At 41.8% G+C, this 19,455-nt stretch overlaps 1 protein-coding gene across 1 annotated transcript in view; it reads right to left on the bottom strand.

The window, feature by feature from the left end:
- Positions 1-288: 288 nt before the first annotated feature.
- SPATA16 (spermatogenesis associated 16) overlaps positions 289-19,455 on the bottom strand; it is a 117,116-nt gene continuing 97,949 nt past the window's right edge. The window contains exon 10 of the mRNA XM_077827197.1: positions 289-411. Within this exon, the coding sequence (XP_077683323.1) occupies positions 289-411 (123 nt within the window). The remainder of the gene's footprint in view (positions 412-19,455) is intronic.

The raw sequence follows: 19,455 nt of genomic DNA, 5'->3' as shown, positions 1-19,455 counted from the left end.
CAGCAATGGCTATTTCTCCACCAGGTTTAAATAAACAAGACAATTTTGAATAAGACTCTCAAGCCAAGCTTCCTGCAAACACTTATTCCTGCCAGTTGAGACTAATGAAGTGCAGGAGCTTCTTGCTAAGGATGAGCCATCGTGAGGGGACACCTCATTAATTTGAAGGCAGGCCTTTGTTGTCCCAACTGTCAAAACTTCCATGGTATTAATGTCCTTGCTGCCTTCTTCAACATGTCTTGGAGGGCTGAGGGGGGAGGAGGGGATAGTATCATATTTCCCCAGGGACTAGTGCTGCTGTACACTTTGAAGCCTCTTCATTTTCATTTTCTGCCTCCTGGCCGTTCTGAGCTTTTTGGTCTTTAAGAAGTTGTCTTCTAAGTGATATAAGAAGTCTTCAATTATTCCAACCTGCAAATAGAAATAAATAAATGTCAAAGGTCTGTTTCCCCCTGCAAATAAACACAAAAAGCTTCTTTTCAAATAGGTTTGTTCTCTCAAAATAAATTCTTTTTTTTTTAATAAAGAAAATTGGTTTATAGAATGAACAGTGCTCCCAAAGAACTGGTTGGGGTAACTGTATCTAAATAAAAAGAAAAGGAGTACTTGTGGCACCTTAGAGACAAACCAATTTATTTGAGCATGAGCTTTCGTGAGCTACAGCTCAAGTGAGCTGTAGCTCACGAAAGCTCATGCTCAAATAAATTGGTTAGTCTCTAAGGTGCCACAAGTACTCCTTTTCTTTTTGCGAATACAGACTAACACGGCTGTTACTCTGAAACCTGTATCTCAATATTGTTTTGTCCCTTTCCATTGGGATTGCATTCCTTTACTGATGGGGAATAGACTCTTTCACTGGGTTCTGCACATTGGAAATAGGAATTTATCACAGCCCTGTCTTTTAATGGCATTGAAAAACAGTCCCTCTAAAAGAAGGCATGATGAGGAAATTAATCTCAAGCAAATTTTTCTGATAAGGAGCGAATGACGAAAGAGAACGGAGGCGTCTGGCATTTATATGCTGAAAGTCAGCACAGGTTGAAAAATGAGTAGTCCACATTGCCATGGCAAGAGTCATTTTTCTATTAAAGCTAAATGAAGTTCTGAATAAATGCATTTCCCCATGAAATATCATTCACCAGAGGATAGTAAAAGACTAAAGGATGCAAAACAATAATTCTCGACGATACCATCAGTCTCCTGCTAGAATAAAATCAAAATTATTCTAATAAATGGCACGTTTCAGATACACACACTTTTTTCTTGTCAACAACCGCTTTAAAACAATCTAAAACAGCATATATGGGGCTGTGTACAGGTGTTCTGTAAATACTGACGCATACATATTTATATGGTTCTCCAGACCCATAGTTTAGGTTTATTCAGATCCATTGCCATGCTCTGAAATGAGCAGCATTCTCATAAGGTGAACACGATTTTGATGAGTTTGCACTTAATTACATACAAACTCATTTCTTAGTACCCTATTTCTATAAGCATCTAAAGAAGCAACCTTCCAATTGCATTTTAAGATGCATGTATAAAATAAAGGCTTAATCTATCATCCTGACACACATTCAGCGGAGTGTTGCTTTTGTCATAACAGAACAGGCGACTACGAACTAAGCCGAGCATGGCTTACTACTACACTCACAGATTGAGGCCAGGTTCTGCTTGCACATGCCTCCAATATGGGCTGTTACTGGGCTCCTGGGCTCCGGCTCTAAGCAGCTCCACTCCACCCTGGTTATGCCTGGTGCGTATGCATATGTGGGGGGCCATGGTGGGTGGTGCACAGAGACTCAAGGTTTTTCCTAGACTGCCCTTCTGAGGCACCTGCTGTAGAAGGCCCACAGTACACCCGCTCTTTCTATGACTTTTGGGGCACGCCCCCGCAGTGTACAGATTTTCAGTGGGCCACCTATACCCAGCACCTTGCTAGAGAGCAACTTGAAGCACCTGCCCAGGTATTTCCCCCCCAGCTGTCCTAGGAAACGTGGTTCGCATTCAGTTGTGGAATTTCACCCACATGTGGCTGAGCACTCTGTCACAGTAGCATCGACAGGCGCCCACCAAGACCACTGAAAGAGAGAGCGAGATGGTCTCTGCCACGAAGAGCTGACAGTCCAGTCTAAAGAGACAAAGGGTGTGTGAAAGGAAACATGATTATCCCCATTTTAAAAAAGTGCCTCCTCCATTGTGCCTAGGTATGAAATTACCTACCCAATGTCCCACAGGAAGGTGCAGCAGAGATGGGAATTGACTTCCACAGTCTAGTGCTTTACCTGCAAGATCATCCTCCCACTCAAGGTTAGATTAAAAGGCAACTTCGGTTTTTTCTTTGAAGTTAACAAAATCACTCTTTTATTTCGGTCAAGCAAACACCTTGGGGGCGTGGCTCCCGTTGTTTCCCCGCATGCCAGCATTTCCTAAACCTTGTTCAAAACAGGCTATGGGGAGTGTGTGTGTGTGTGTGGAGGGGGGGCTTTCTCCTCTGGGTTCTTGAGACATAATAAGCCAGTGCAGCACTGATCCCATGGTTTATAATGTCTCCAGAAAGCCTTGGATGGGATTATTTTCATAGATCAAATCACAAAGCGCCTGTTATTGTATGCATTTTATACTTATAACACACCTCTCAAAGCAAGATCCCCACCCCCAAAATGGCATAGCAAGGGGTGGAGGGCTAACGGTGCCTTACATAACGGCTGTATTGCTGCCATAGTGGATGAGCTGATGATGTTATTTGCACAGCAGTGATGGCACTCAAACCATAGCTGACTTACAATTAAAATGTACGGCCGTGAGCCTGAGCAAGATTTAAAATTAGCATACGGACACAAAGAAAATACTGTCCTTTGACAACAGGACAGGTGGTGGGGGGGCTAGTTTAGAATGGCTGTTAGGTGGCTGCACCTTTCAGTAGTGCTTATTCATGGTTCTTCGCTTGCACATGTCATTTCAAGAGGTAAATTGGAGGCACTGTAAATGAAGCATATGGCTGTCAGGTTGAAGGGATATCGTCAGAAGGTGGCACAAAAGAGGTTACTGTCACAGAGTGGGCGTTTCATGGCTGCTGTAGCGAAAATGTTAGAAATATTTATAGCCAAACCATGACAATAGCTGATAGACTACCACTATCAAGGGCAAATCCTGGAGCGATAACACTAAGTCCTTCAGTCCTCACTCAGGCAACACTGCCACTGAAGTCAAGACCTGCAGGATTTGATCATAGACCTGACACTAGTCAATTATGTTAGTGATTCTTGTGTGACTCATTTCAGGCCTGGTCCTATGCCCATTGGCTCAGCCTTTCGGCTTCCACAGTGCGGGGAAAACCCACTCTCCACTTTATAGAGATGCACCATGTTCCACTGTGGAGTCAATGCCTGGACTGGGCCCATTAGGATTATCCGATACAAGAAGCCTTTGACATCATGGGAGCCCAACCAGTGATGTCCGTTAATGCCTTCCCTATTTGCAAGAGATGTACTTAACCTATGCATCCAAATGTATCTTGGATGGCCCTGTGCTAGGGTGCAAATTCTCACATGCTTAGTGACCTGGGAATCCAGGAGGCCCATTTGCATTCATCGACCAGACAACTTGTATTGCTACCTGTGCTTTGCTGTGTTGCTTCCACGAGCTGCACCGCTCCACAGGCTGCAGGCAGGTGTTCCCACCCTTCCTGCCTCTCAGCCATACGGTGGCAGCAGAAACCATTTCTACTCTGGATAAGCTTCCAAACCGCAGAGAAGCAGCTGAACGCAGCCTATACTCATGTTCTTTGGGCCATGACAGGAATGGCCCTTTCGCTGAGGTGACTCGCAGCTCTTCCCCTTCAGTTCCTAATTGCAGGTTGTACTTGGCTCTGTTTCTTCTCACTGGGTCACTACAGACAGGTCCCAAGAGACAGAGGAAACAGGGGAGATGTGGAAAGACATTGCAGAACGGAAAACAAAGAGAAAGAGGGGTGAGATGGAAGAAACGGGACTATATACTTTGTAGAAAGCTAGACCTAAATTCTGCAGCAAAGTCCCTCTATTTTGCAATACAGCGGCATGGCAGACTGCAAGTGCTGTGGCAGCTCTGGTTAAATATAAAAATTGAGATTTTTTTTAATGGAACGAAATGTGTAACTAATATCAATGCAGTGTATTCCTTGTGATATTTAACTTGATATTAAATTCAATTTATTTTATGCTGCCCATAAATTTTCTCTTGTGCTTCAGAGTCTTATATTGACAACACACTGGAGAAGTTGTCAGGTGTAGAAGTTGGAGGTCTTGGTAACTAGATAGTGGAAAGCTGGGGCATCTGATACTGAGAAAGGGACAAGAGGCAGCTTGGGATCCTGGCATACACACGTTAGCTACTACAATGATCAGGGTGAAATGCTTAACAATGTTGTGTGTAAGTTGTCCTAATTAAGTTTCATAGCTTATACCCTATTGAGAAGTATAGGGAAGTCTATGCCCATCTCACAACTAATTTAACTTATGTTGTTTGCAGCCTAAGGAAGACAAAAGCATCAGTTTCTGCTGGATTCACACATATAAGTTTTTCCTTGTAGCCATAAGGAGTTTCTACTAAGGAAGTCAATGGAGTTCTGCTGGTTTACATGTAATTCTCTTCTTAGGGTATTTCTACACAGCCAAGAAAAACCCGTGTCTGGCCTGTGGCAGCTGAGTCAGGCTCGGGCTGTGTTGCTGTATCATTGCTATATAGACGTCTGGGCTTGGGCAGGAACCAAGCTCTGGGACCCTCTCACCTCATTGGGTCCTAGAACCTGGCTCCAGGCAGAGCCCGAACGTCAACACAGCAATGAAACAGCCCTGCAGCCTGAGTTGGATGGCACGGGCCAGCCATGGCGGGGGGGGATGTGGGGGGTTGTGGGGTCTAGTTGCTTTGCAGACGTACCGTCAGATGCTGGTCTATAATTCTGCATGAAGAAATATAATGGCAGAAATATATAAGGTCCTGGGGAATTTACTGATATCGAGAAAAGCAACAAAGGCCAAACTGAGGAAAAGAGAAAGAGAAAAAGAAAAGACAAAGAGGTAGAAAATTCAGATGGACTGATAATTTGGGCAAAGAACAGAGGGTGAAAGAGATACAGAAGAAATAACCAGCCACTGGCCACCTTCACTCCCAGTCCTCATCCTACTTCTTACCCTCTCCCTGTTGGCAAGCCTGCAGTCTGTCCTGCTTCCCAGTCCCCAGTGCCGGTTTTGGAAGGTGGAGGACCTGGCCCACAGAGTGGGACCTGGATGCCGGCCACATTCCCAGCCATGTGATGTGCACGGTAGTTACAAGATCACTGTGCAGCTGTGTGCACACAGCTTACAGTGAACATTGGTCCCACATGACAAAACCAAGCAGCACAAAAACTGGTTAGGGCTGTTAACAACCAGGCAGGGGGCACCTAAGTGGCACTGACAGTGAAAAGGATGGGGAAAACTTCAAAGCTGGGTACAGGACAAGGTGTGCCATCAAACCAATAATCCACAGGCCTGGCATTCCACTGATTAGAAAGTACCTTCTCTTCTCACTCTTGCTGAGACAAAGCCGTGTACCTGAAGGAGTTCCTTTTTTTTCACTTTCCCACTTCACTTTAAGAAAGAAAAAAAAAGAAGAACATAAATGGAATGATGGAAGGTCTATGCCTGTCTTATTTCAGGGCCACACATAAAGGCACTTCCATTCTCCCACATCTTGAAAAAGATGAAAGGTATAATTAATGCACTCTAAATGACTGGATGGGCTACAAGTCAATTAATCTGCACTATATGTTAATTCTGAATTCACAGTAGAAAAGGAGCTGGTCTATGGTTCATTTAACCACAAAGGCAAACAGCTCATATTTAACTAAAATGTTGTTCTATTATTCTACAAAAGTGTGCAGAAATTGTAAATGGTTAAATACTTTCAGCACATTTATGTAATATAGTTAATGCCAGGCTGCAGTGCCAATATGGGGTACTTTGATAACAGAATACGATTCATTTGAAGACTGAACTGCAGAATTTCTTGTCAGTCAAGAAGAATATATGGTTTTTACTTTAACTGGGAGTTTGATTCAGAAACATTTTATTGCAATCTTGAAAGCGACATTAAATAGAACTCCATACAAAGATAAGGAACAATATATGCTTGTTTGAAGTGAATAAAGATATTTTCAGTCCTGACCCTACCTATTTTACCAATAATATCCTGCAAATATCCTGAGGCTCGCCAGCAGGGAGGGGTAAGATGGGTCAGTGACAGTGAATGGAAATGCAGGACACGACTGTCAATGTTGCTCATCAGCTGGGAAAGTGCCCTCCGTAGGGAGTTGTCATGGATCCTAGGCACCTCACTCTGCTGTTCCCTGGTTCAAGTCTATTCGCTGGGGGACATCCTGTTTGCTTAGGGAGAGGTGGATGTAATTGGATGTATCTCAATTACTGCTGCATATGGGCCAGCTGTGCCCTTCTTACTTGTACCTTGTAATTGCTTGTGATGGCCAGATGGCTAGTTTTGGATATCTACACCTAGCCACCGATGGTCACTATACAGGTCTCCCTCATATATATGAGAGATCTGTATAGTCCCTGTTACAGTCACTCCCTGTGTCTTGAATACTATTAGCAGATGGATCGTGAACATTCCAGTTATTATGCTGACTTATCTGGGGGACCATATGAGGGATCAGAATCAGGTTGCATCTCTTTGGCCATGGTGCCCTTATTACTACTGCCAGACTCTCCTGGTGTCTCACGTGGCTGCCTACACTCAGTACCCACTCATCCTTTTAACTCCACAGTCCCATAAGCACACAGTAACTGGGTGTGGAGGTGCCAGAGACTTTCTGAGTCTCTCGTGTGCTTTTGATATGCAACTTCACTGGAGCAGGGAAAGGGACAGCATGTGACACAGGCTCTTTCAGCCTGGCCATATTTCTTTTTGAAAGACTACTTCCTCCTCTTCTGGTGGCACTTGCTTCACATATATATTACTAGTACTCTCAAAGACAGCCCAACTGCATTGACTTTTTGCGCACTCAGTGTATTCTTCACTGGGACAAGGGCACTTTGCATAGTCATCCTTGAACACACAACATGCACGAAACAGGAAGATAGGGCCCAAGATGAATTATATAGCTATTAGCCATAGTCCAGGATGTTTTCATCCAAGTCCTGATGAGTTACAGATGTCATTAAACTTGTCATTGTTATATATAATTGCTGCAGAGGGCTTGCACTGAGGCACAGACATCAATGATCAGAGATTTTCTTCTTTGACAGGGTAACTTTTTTGGTGGATGGGAGAATGCAGTAGACATAATATACCTGGACTTGGGCAAAGCTTTTGACACAGTCCCACATGACAGTCTGATAAGTAAGCTGGAGAAATACTGGCTCGGTGGAACTACCATTAAGTGAATACATAATTGGTTAACCACAAGCAAAGAGTAGCTATTAATGGAATGATGTTAGATTGGAAGGCGGTCTCAAGTGGGGGTTCCATATTGATCTGTTCTGGGTCTGGTGTTATTTAACATCTTTATTAATGACATGGATGTAGGAATAGAGAGTATACGGATGAAATTTGCATATGACATAAAGCTAGGGGAGGGGTTGCAAACACTGTGGAGGATGGGATCTTGCTAAATTGGAGAACGGGGCAATAGACTACACAAGGAAATTCAACAAAGACAAATGTAAGGTTCTACATGTAGTGAAGAAAAACCAAATGCACAAATACAGAATGGGGGATAACTGGCTTGGCAGCAGCATTGCTGAGCAGGATCTGGGAGTTGTGGTGGATCACAACCTCAACATGTGATGCTACTGCAAAAAAAGCAAATGCAATTTTAGATTGCATTAAGAGAGGCATAGCATGCAATTCACAGGAGCTGCTAGTACCGCTCTACTCAGTGCTGGTTAGGCCTCAGCTGTGTCCAGTTCTGGTCACCAATGCATAGAAAGGATGCAGCAAAACTGGAAAGGATCCACAGGTGAGTGACAAAGATCAAATGGATGGAATGCAAGCCATATGAGCAAAGGTTGAAGGAACTGGGTATGTTTAGTTTGGAAAAGAGGAGATCAAGGGGGGACATGATAGCTGTCTTCAAATACTTGAAAGGCTGCCCTAAAAAAAAGATAGAGAAAAGTTGTTCTCGCTTGCCAGAGAGGACAGGACAAGAGGCCATGGGTTCAAACTACATTATAGCAGATTTAGGTTAAATCTCAGAAAAAACGACTTCACTGTAAGAACAGGAGGACAATGGAGCAGACTGCCTAAGGAGGTTATGGAAGCTCCTTCACTGGAGGTGTACAAAAGGAGGCTGGATAGCCATCTGTCTTGGATGGTTTAGACTCAACGAATCCTTCATCTTGGCAGGGGGTTAGACTAGCTGAGCCTTGTGGTCCCTTCTAACCCTATGATTCTGTGATTTCCAAACAATCACCAGGAAGATGTTGATTTATGCAGTACTCAGGAAAGCAGTTCTGGTTAAAAAATTGCCAGAATGCACACATATCTTTTAAAAGGGCAGCATGATAACTTCACAGATCTGAGCAGGAATACCCAACATCCACCATGCTAGCTGCTAAAACAGATCAAAGGCTTTGCAAAAACAGAAGACGCAGGAGGCAATATTCCATGGGGACAAACCAACAGAGGAAAAGTATCTACTTTATTTGGAGAAAAATTAGATAGATATGTAACAAACCAATTTATTTTCATCTCTGGAGGATATGATACATGGTAAAGTTTTCAAAAGTACCTAAGTCACTCAGGGGCCTATGTCCTAGTTTCCAAGGTGCCTAAATCCCATTGAAAAAATCAATGGGAATTAAACCCGTGCTGGGGCCAGATCTTTAAAGATATCTAGATGCCTATTGGCATTTTCAAAAGTACCTCAAAGGGCCTAGCTCTCATTGATATCAATGGGACTTAGATTTCTTGGTGCTTTTGAAAATTGCACTAGATACCTATCTGCATCTCTAGGTGCTTAAATACCTTTAGAAATCTAGCCCTAAGTGATACAGTTACTCTTGAAAATCTTATCTAAGAGCTATAAATTACATGTATTGGCAAAATAAATCCTAAAACGTGTATTTATTTCTATTAGTTAGGAACTTTTGGTATTAGGAGGCAATATGCTGTTTTAAACATCTTGAATCATCTCAGCATGTTCCTCCTTCATACCTTTATTTTACATTCAGGCTTATCCAGCTTCTATAGTACCTCAGTGTAATGAAGGTAGACAGTAAAACTCTATAGAAAGGGATCCTAGAGAGAAGCTAGTGAGGTATATATATGAAGCACAGGAGTAAGAGCTGAAAGGATTATCCAGTAAAAGTGATGAGCAGAAATCTTCACAGATTTAATTTAAAAAGTAAGTGATCTGGTTTGCACAGGTTCTGCGAGCAGAGGGTGCTCTTTACCTGGGGAAACTCTGGCCATAGAAATGCATGATTTTCCTTGCTGTTAGTACATCTGGCCGTGCATGTTTGAGAAGCACAGCTGCTACAAGAATGCTCTTTTTGGGGGCTTGCACAGTAACACATCGTGACAGATATGGCCATTTCCTGCCATGTCCTGGACAAACCTTACTGAATTAAATTAAACCTTACTGAATTAAATGTAAGTATCTTAGGAGTTCATTGTATTAAAATACAAATGTTTATGTATCACTGTTGGATTGTATGTAATGACTCTAGGTGGGGTGACATGACTAATGTAAACCCTGGGAGTGCTATGAGCATCACAGAACTATTTGAAACAATGTGCCAGACAAGAATTAACTTTTAAAGTTAAGTGGGTTTCCCAGGAAATCTCTAAGGGGAAGTGAATGCAAATGTACTTCTCCGGTTATGCAAGAACTCAGCTTTTTGAAGATTCACCTGAGGAGGGGACCTGTGTCTGCTGGTCACCTGTTATGCGAGGACAAGATCAGAGGTCCAAACTGTATAAAGGAGTGAGTTATAGATTCATGATATTCTTGTTCTGGGCAAAAGGTGGTATGAACCTGTAACCACAGAAAGCCCCCGTGGTGTAATTACAAGGACTGACTTCTAGAAAAACCCTTGTTGGAGTTGGGGTGATCTCTGGTGAGCTTATTAGCATGTGTGTTTTAGATATGTTTTCTCTGTAATGCTGTTACCTTAACAATTACTGTGCTTGCTTAGGAAAAAGCTGTATGGTAGTTTATTTATAGCCTCTGACGGGATGCCTTACTAGAGGATGTTGTGAAGGCCAACACTATAACAGGGTTCAAAAAAGAACTAGATAAATTCATGGAGGATAAGTCCATCAATGCCAGAAGCTGGAAATGGGAGACAGAGGATGGATCACTTGGCGCACCTGGCATTGGCCACTGTCAGAAGACAGGATACTGGGCTAGATGTACCTTTGGTCTGACCCAGTGTGGCCATTCTTATGTTCTTATGTTATGTTCTTATGAGAAGAAAGCAAAGCAGGCCTGCTTAGGCAGTCTGACTTGCTGAGGAACTCACAGCGCAGGCAGAAAAGCCCCAGAGCAGTGATGGCTGAAGCACCAGGAGCCTAAATATAGGTGCCTTGCTGACCACTTAGGGGGAATACAGGTGCAGTTGCCCTGAACTGTGACATACCCAATACTCATAACTACTGTGTCCGGATCCAAAGCACTTGCCTACAATTGGTTGACAACTTCGTCTAAAAGGTTGTGCAATTCTTGCCTTGGACCTACTTCCAGAAGAGGTCACAATTTTGGATGGTCACAATTTTGGATGCTGATGCAGAAGATAAATACAATGTTTCTCTTTCGTATTTTGCACACATCCAGTTCATCTGCATTGCCATTCTTTAATGAAACAGGCATGTTAATGACAGACAGCTCTGTCACACATTTCCTTCTTAAAGGACTGAATTAGTGAATCACTGAAAAACAATTCAGTATGCACCAATAGGAAACAGGGCGGTTGGCATGTTAGCATTAATTTGGTGCTAAAAGTAGGTGGGGGAAGAGGGTTAGCAATGAGAGTGTGAATACTAATAATGATAGATTACATTTACTAAGCGCCTGACAGCTTCACAAACTATCCTGCAAACACTCCCGATCAAGTATAGTGCTTACTATTACAAGTAGTCTTGATGACTCATGGTATTTCTTATAGTTATAAGCATAATGCTTGGTAGTAAGAGTTTGCAGGATTGGGTTCCATATGCATACCTGACTGGGCAAAGGATGCCACCTCTGTTTTGGAGGGCAGCAGCTAAGCATGGAATTTATGCACAGGGCTCTTCATGACAGCAAGCACTGAGGAAACGTGAGCCAACAATAACCAGTGCCAATCCCTAGTTATAGGAAATGTGAAGTGGGATCTTCAGCAGAGCTGTGAAAATAACTGATTTGACTGTTTGCTGACAGTTCTGAAAAACTGGAAAAGAAAATTCATTTCAGATAGACTTGACATGAACAAACAAAAAAATTACATTTTCAATGAACCGAGAAGTCAGGGAAAATAACATTTTGGCTTGAATGAAATGTTTCATTTTGATTTTTTTTTTTTAATTTTTTTTTAATAATTGAAGGAAATTTCAAAATGAAAAGTTATTTCAAATAGAAAAATGAAATGTTGTTTTGAAAATGTCAGAATGAAAGGTTTTGATTCTTTTCAGGGGTTTTTTTGTAATTTTTTTCCAACCAAAACAATTTGGTGAATTCAACATGAATTTACAAAATGTGTAACTCAACTCAAATCAGCAATTTTCACTGAAAAATATTTTGGTCAAAATTTTTTGCCCAGTTCCAATATTTAATGCCTTGTGCCCTGTGACCTACTGGAAAAGGAACTGAACTGGTGACCACAATCAGCTGAGTTTTTTAAGGTTTCAAGGACTACTATATTGCTATATTTTTCACCATTATTTAAAATTCTTCCCCTGAACAGTCTCTTCCTGTATCATGCATAACGAAACAGGCCAAATTTGCATGTGAACAGTATAGTACAATGCCCAGTGGATTAGATTACCATAGATTTTTTCCCCCACCTCTACTTTCCAACATCCTCTATACCAAGTAAGTATAGTAGTATCCAGAATCCAGTACTATTCAACATGTGCTTTCTCCCATCAAGAGTGTCCCTGATTGTTTCCTACTCTTGATCTGAAGATTGTCTAGACTATTCTGCCTTTCCATTGTTTACTTTTCAATTAAAAGGGAATGTCAATTAAATAGAGCAGTTCATCAAACAGCGGCCTGTTGCTGCTGAAAAAGGCATAGGCATTGGAAGCAAAGATCAGCTATCCAGCAGTCTGTTTGCCTGGCAAAAATATAGCCTAATTTTACTCTGTTTCATATTCATATACATTAGTACAGCTTTTCCCATACATTTATCCTTTTGTTAGTTACAGCTGTTCTTTTATTCATTCTTATGTGTTTGCTCTGCTGTCAGATTTATGAAATAGTCATTCCACTGAGCTCAGCACACGGCGGTCATAACTTAGCTACACTGCAAAATACGGGATGCCCTTGAGGTAAACTCAGATGTGAAGGTTTTATGAAGTATCTCACATGTGGCAGTTCAGAGAAGTCTATTTGTCAACTTATGTCTATTGTTCAGTTGTTCAAAAGATGTTAAAAGGACCCTATTAAACCACACGCTGTCTGAATTCCAAGGGAACTGAAGGGAGGAGTGGGAAAGATTTGCATTATTACATATGAAGAGTAAAAAGATCTGTATTGGGCCCTGCTGCATTATTGTAACTTCCTTTTGATGTGGAAGCTACCAGTTGGTAGGTTCTAATAGGTCTGCTTATCCACTTATGTGCACCCCAGTTACTCTAGTATCTGGGTACCTCACAAATATTAATGAATTTATTCTCACAAGGGAAGTAAGTATTGCTATGTCATTTATTTATTTATTTATGTATTTATTGTACAGCAGAGCGGAACTAAGGCACAAAGCAATTAAGTGACTCAACCAATATTGCACAGGATAGCTGTGGCAGAGTGGAAAATTGATTATAAAACTCCTGAGTCTTGTAGCCCACAGAGCTAGCTTTAGCATTTATTTTATTTAGCAGTAACGCAAGGAACCTCTACAGGCCTGTCTCCTGTAAGACATTGGCTTCAGCAGTTAGCATAAAGCTTGAGGCCTATGAAGTTTGGCCCAGATAAATGGCCCAATGGTCACCCTTAAGTTTTGGGGAATTGGGAATAGAGTGTTTAATAGGGAAGTTTGTATTTACTGACACCAGGCAACCACAGGAATATGAGCTAATACCAGCTTTTGGATATTTTAGGATAGGAACATCTGCAGATGTCTGACCACAAGAGTGCCATGGCAACAAGGTGAGGTATATGATAATAAGTTGAGTTCATTAATATACTAACCTACAGGAGAAGGGCACCCCAACATTAGTAGGGTGAGGACATACAAACAAGGAAGAGGAGAGACACCCCTACCGAATATGCATTAGGCATAGTGATGTCAGCGTAACATATTATAAAAGTTGGATTCCCAGCCTCTGAGCAGGAGAAGAGAGAGAGAGACATGTAGCCCTTGGGAGGTGCCAGGATGATGACCACTGGTGATAGGTTTCAGAGTAATGGCTGTGTTAGTCTGTATTCGCAAAAAGAAAAGGAGTACTTGTGGCACCTTAGGGACTAACCAATTTATTTGAGCATAAGCTTTCGTGAGCTACAGCTCACTTCATCGGATGCATACTGTGGAAAGTGCATGCTGTGGAAAGTGTAGAAGATCTTTTTATGCACACAAAGCACGAAAAAATACCTCCCCCCACCCCACTCTCCTGCTGGTAATAGCTTATCTAAAGTGATCACTCTCCTTACAATGTTTATGATAATCAAGTTTGGCCATTTCCAGCACAAATCCAGGTTTTCTCTCCCCCGTCACCTCCCCCCCAACACACACACAAACCCACTCTCCTGTTGGTAATAGCTTATCTAAAGTGACCACTCTCCTTACAATGTGTATGATAATCAAGGTGGGCCATTTCCAGCACAAATCCAAGTTTAACAAGAACTTCTGAGGGGGGGGGGGGAAGAAAACAAGGGGAAATAGGTAACCTGTTTTTTCCTCCCCCCCCCGCCCGACGTTCTTGTTAAACCCTGGATTTGTGCTGGAAATGGCCCACCTTGGTTATCATACACATTGTAAGGAGAGGTTTCAGAGTAACAGCCGTGTTAGTCTGTATTCGCAAAAAGAAAAGGAGTACTTGTGGCACCTTAGAGACTAACGAATTTATTTGAGCATGAGCTTTCGTGAGCTACAGCTCACTTCATCAGATGCATACCGTGGAAACTGCAGCAGACTTTATATATACACAGAGAATATGAAACAATACCTCCTCCCACCCCACTGTCCTGCTGGTAATAGCTTATCTAAAAGCCATTTCCAGCACAAATCCAGGTTTTCTCACCCTCCACCCCCCACACAAATTCACTCTCCTGCTGGTGATAGCCCATCCAAAGTGACAACTCTTTACACAATGTGCATGATAATGAAGTTAGGCCATTTCCTGCACAAATCCAGGTTCTCTCACTCCCTCACCCCCCTCCAAAAACTTTTTTGGAGGGGGGTGAGGGAGTGAGAGAACCTGGATTTGTGCAGGAAATGGCCTAACTTCATTATCATGCACATTGTGTAAAGAGTTGTCACTTTGGATGGGCTATCACCAGCAGGAGAGTGAATTTGTGTGGGGGGGTGGAGGGTGAGAAAACCTGGATTTGTGCTGGAAATGGCTTTTAGATAAGCTATTACCAGCAGGACAGTGGGGTGGGAGGAGGTATTGTTTCATATTCTCTGTGTATATATAAAGTCTGCTGCAGTTTCCACGGTATGCATCTGATGAAATGAGCTGTAGCTCACGAAAGCTCATGCTCAAATAAATTCGTTAGTCTCTAAGGTGCCACAAGTACTCCTTTTCTTATTGTAAGGAGAGTGATCACTTTAGATAAGCTATTACCAGCAGGAGAGTGGGGTGGGGGGAGGTATTTTTTCATGCTTTGTGTGTATAAAAAGATCTTCTACACCTTTCCACAGTATGCATCCGATGAAGTGAGCTGTAGCTCAAGAAAGCTTATGCTCAAATAAATTGGTTAGTCTCTAAGGTGCCACAAGTACTCCTTTTCTTTTTACTGGTGATGATGAGGAAGGTGATGGTGATCAGGAAGATAATGTCTAACATTTCAGGTTGTTCTGCTAGGGATGGTGTGAATATATGGCTGTTCAAATGTAGAGACGGTATTATCTCTATCTACCTTGTGGGTTAGAGTGAGCAGTGGCGTAGCTAGGTGGAGCAAACAGGGGGAGTGGACATAAAGAAAGGTGCCACCCGCTTGTACTCACCGGGTGGCGCTCCGGGTCCTCGGCAGCATTGAAGGCCCTCGTCGCCAAAATGCCGCCGAGGACTCGGAGCGAGTGAAGGCCCCCACCGCTGAAGTGCCGGACCCGCCGCCGAAGACCCGGAGTTCCGCCGGGTGAGTAAAAATTTAAAAAGGAGCCAAAAAATTAAAAAGGCACCACGTGTGCTCAGTGGGGGAACAGCCGCTCCCCCCGCTCTCCGCCTAGCTATGCTACTTTTGACTTTGCTAAATGTATTAACAAACTATTGTAACTATAGAAGGGTTCCCAAATTGTGAGTGCTGCAACCATGCACATTGGCGTTCCCAACTGAACAGTAATTTTGATAATACTGGACCTGATCTTGGGATAAGAACCTGTCAAACCTCAAAGTGATAACTGGGTATTAAGCAATCAATATAATGAATACATAATCCATAGATCAGGCTACCGTCCTGGCCTAGCGCCTTGAACACAAGACAAAACTTTGCTGTTGTAACCCCAAAAGTTATGATTTGTAGGCTCTGGCAAGTTTAAGATGGGAATGTCTTAAAACTGTAGAAAAGAGGGATGGAAGTCAAAGATATTTTATTAATGTACTTGGTCTTATATTGAAATGACTGAAAATCAATTCCTCCTTCAATTACCCGAAAGGTCCTGAGTCCACGAGTCTGTGTTTCCTTGCAATATTTAATGACATCACTAACATCTACAGCAGACTAGGGACTGCACGAGATACAGTACCCTGACACAAGGTCCTGGCATGTAGATAGAAGATCATTTTTAAATATAGGCGCAGAGCAGACAGTGACAGTGCAAGTTCTTCAACACTGCTCAGTAAATGTGTTTGAATGCGGACGTGGAGGGATTACCCTGATGAGTTAGAGGAAAGGTAGGTCTAAGTGGGTTAAATGTATCTAGCAATATATGGCATAGAAAGTCCTCTGCCATATACTGCCAGTGCCATGGATTCACTGCATGGGGGGTGAACGGCAGCATAGTGGGGATGCAGGAGAACTCTATACCTTCTACACATGGTGGAACTAGGCTCTGTGTCAGCCCCACATGGGACCATGACAACTGGGCTGGGACTGGACAGAAGCATGTCCAGTGGGTCTTTGATTACATGGATGATTACATGCCACTTGCAGCATTAGCTTCCCTGCACAAATCACAGGTACTTGGGCTTTGGGTTGAGGGTGAAGGGAGGTGAATTTCAGCTCCTGTGTATCTAATTTCTTGGCCTGTCTGCTGAGAATACCAGTTGGGGTGTCAGTGATTAGTGAGCATTCTGTGGTCGGACACCTGTTCACCAGGAAATGGACTGAGATTGCCTCCAACTCAAACAGCTGTCGGATAGCAATAATTTCAACAACTTGGGGCGCTGGCCAAATTTTGTGCAGGGACCTACAGGTGAAAGTCTTCATGTCCCATTAATACTGAAAAAGACAGACTCTTTACATTGCCATTTGCTTTTACCAGTAAAATTACTCAGCCCTTTTTTCTTTGTTTTTAATACTTTAAAATAACAACCCGAATGATAAATTCGATCACAACATTTAATGAAAAAAGGCAAAGCCATCAATGATGAGAGCAGAATCCCATAAAACATCTGCCTCCCCCAAAGTCTAATGTTTTTGTCACTCTCACCGTTTAAAAATGGCCAGAATAATTTGAAACTAATTTGATAAGCTCTCTCTACTATTGCAGGAAGCAAAGAAATGTGTTCGGAGGGTCCTTGTATATCAAGTTTCAGCCTGAATGAATTTTTATGGTTGACTTAAAGTATAAAATCCTGAAAATAGTGATTTGCACAGGGAATTCTGGCAGACCCTTTAACCATTTGGAAAATGAGCACAGCTATAATTCTGCTGCTTCAGAGGAAAATTTTGAGTGTTTTGGTAAGATGCAACTGCTGCTTCTATTGCAAAAACCCAAACTTCAGTGGTGGCAATCTGGATAGCAGATTTTGTAAGAGCTTTGCATTTATAACTGATTGCATAAGCTCCACTGTGGTCTCCTGCTTGTTCCAGAATATGTAAAGTAATTCAATGGCAATAAAGGCAACTAACTAACTTGTAACCGCATAAACCCATAAACAGCTGTATGAATACAGCCACATAATCAGTCATGTGATGGCTGAGCAATTTATAGCCCTTTGAGAAATTTGAACTTCTCCAAAAAGTCTTAGCATATATGGGTTACAAACTGTATTCTATGTACAACCAACATCCACCAGCTCTTCATCGTCTGAGGTAATCCTTCTCCTCAACTATGTATTAGGGCTGTTTAACATTCCTAACTAAAGGTGGTTGAAAAGTTCCCAACAGAATGATTTTTCTGTCAGAAAATGCTGTTTCATTGAAATTAACACTTTCCATGTGAACATGTTGATTTTAATGACATTTTATTACGGGAAAAAAATCAAATAAAATGTGTTTTGATAAAATCAAAACAGAACATTTCAACTTTATATGAATGGAACATTTTGATCTTTTGTTTAGAACTTTATTCGATTTTCTGTTAAATTATAATCGACTATAAAATACAAGTCAAAATCAGAACAAAATGTTTCAATCATATAAAAAAGAAACAGTTTGATTGACTGGAAAAGAAGCGTTTTCAAAAATTCTGTTTTGTAGGAAATTTCTAATTTTGTTTGGTTTTGTTACAAATTCAGAACAAAAACAAATTCTGAAGTGTTGGAATGTCCCACAGAATGGAAATTCTGAATTTCGGACAGCTCTATTCCCAACCATAGAATATTCTATTCAGTTTTAACTGTTGAACTGGTTCATGTTCAGTTTACAATAAAAGGGAGAAAAATACCCTGGTCAAGATTTTCAAAAATGCATGTCTGAAGTTAGGATACATAAAGCATGATCCAGCGCTTATTGAAGTGTCTGGGAATCCTTCCATTAATTTCAGTGGGCATTCGATTAGGCCTTAAGTCAATATTTAGGTGCCTAGATAAGTGGCCTGATTTTCAAGACTGCTGAGAACCCAGCAGCTTCTGCTGAAGTCATTGTGAGCTGTGGGGTTGCTCCACACTTTTGATAATCAGTTTATTTAACCAGGTGCCCAAATACGGATTAGACTCCTTACTTTAGGTGTCCATTTCTGAAAAAAACTGTCTCCTACATTTTGTTTTTTTTCAAATGTCACTGTTCTGGAATACATTTATATGGTGCCTCTGTATTATAGGCAGAGCTGATGGGCAAACACATATAGACAGCATTAACACTTTTCACTATAAGACTTTTTTTCAGTTGCTTATAACTTAGCCAAACTTTAACTATTCAGGCAGAAGTTTTCTATGCTGGGTGGCTGCTCCTGACTGAATTTATCTGGAAAGTTTCAGTGAAAATAGTTTAGCTGTTTCTGAGAATTAGATTAGGAAAAAATATGTAGTTTTGCCCATGTTAACAAAATTCATATAATTGTTTCATTGCGAAGGTCTGCTGCACCCATGTTTTGGAGCAGGGACTTGAAATTTAGCAGGAGATGCCCTTTATGTCAGGGATGTGCCTTTTGCCATGCTCATGAATATTTGGCTGTGATAAGCCTTTGAAAAATCTTAGTTCTCACATGCTCAGTAGAGACTTGTTAAGACTTTGGCAGCTATATTCTCCAAAGAGTTCATCTGCACTGAGCACCCACCGTCCCCTCATAGCTTGTTGGAAATGTCATAAGCATGGGATACGTATAGTGAATGAGGTTGAACAGGCCAGGGTAATACTTACACTAAGCTTGCTGGCTATGGCCTAGTCTTTGACATGAGTGTTTGCCTTGCTAATATGTCCTTATGTTAATAGTGTTGTATAGGACAAAGGGTGATGTTTTGTTCATGGAATGTACTGACTTGATAGATAAGAGGAAGTTATCAGCACAATGAGCGCACAAAATGTACTACCAAAAACTTCCTACATTGTGAAAAAACATGAGAGTCCCTACACCAAGCAAGGGGTGAAAGGCCTGGTCAGCATGCATGATCAGTGTGTGATCAGTGATAATAAACCAATTAGAAGAGAGATATAACAACACAGAAATAGAATGGACAGCAAAAATTATGTAAACTGAAGCTTGCACTTGCCTATTGTATGAAAGACATACT

The sequence above is a fragment of the Eretmochelys imbricata genome, chromosome 9, assembly GCF_965152235.1.
Source record: "Eretmochelys imbricata isolate rEreImb1 chromosome 9, rEreImb1.hap1, whole genome shotgun sequence".
Classification (NCBI taxonomy): domain Eukaryota; kingdom Metazoa; phylum Chordata; order Testudines; family Cheloniidae; genus Eretmochelys; species Eretmochelys imbricata.
This window is presented reverse-complemented; position numbering and strand designations above follow the sequence as displayed.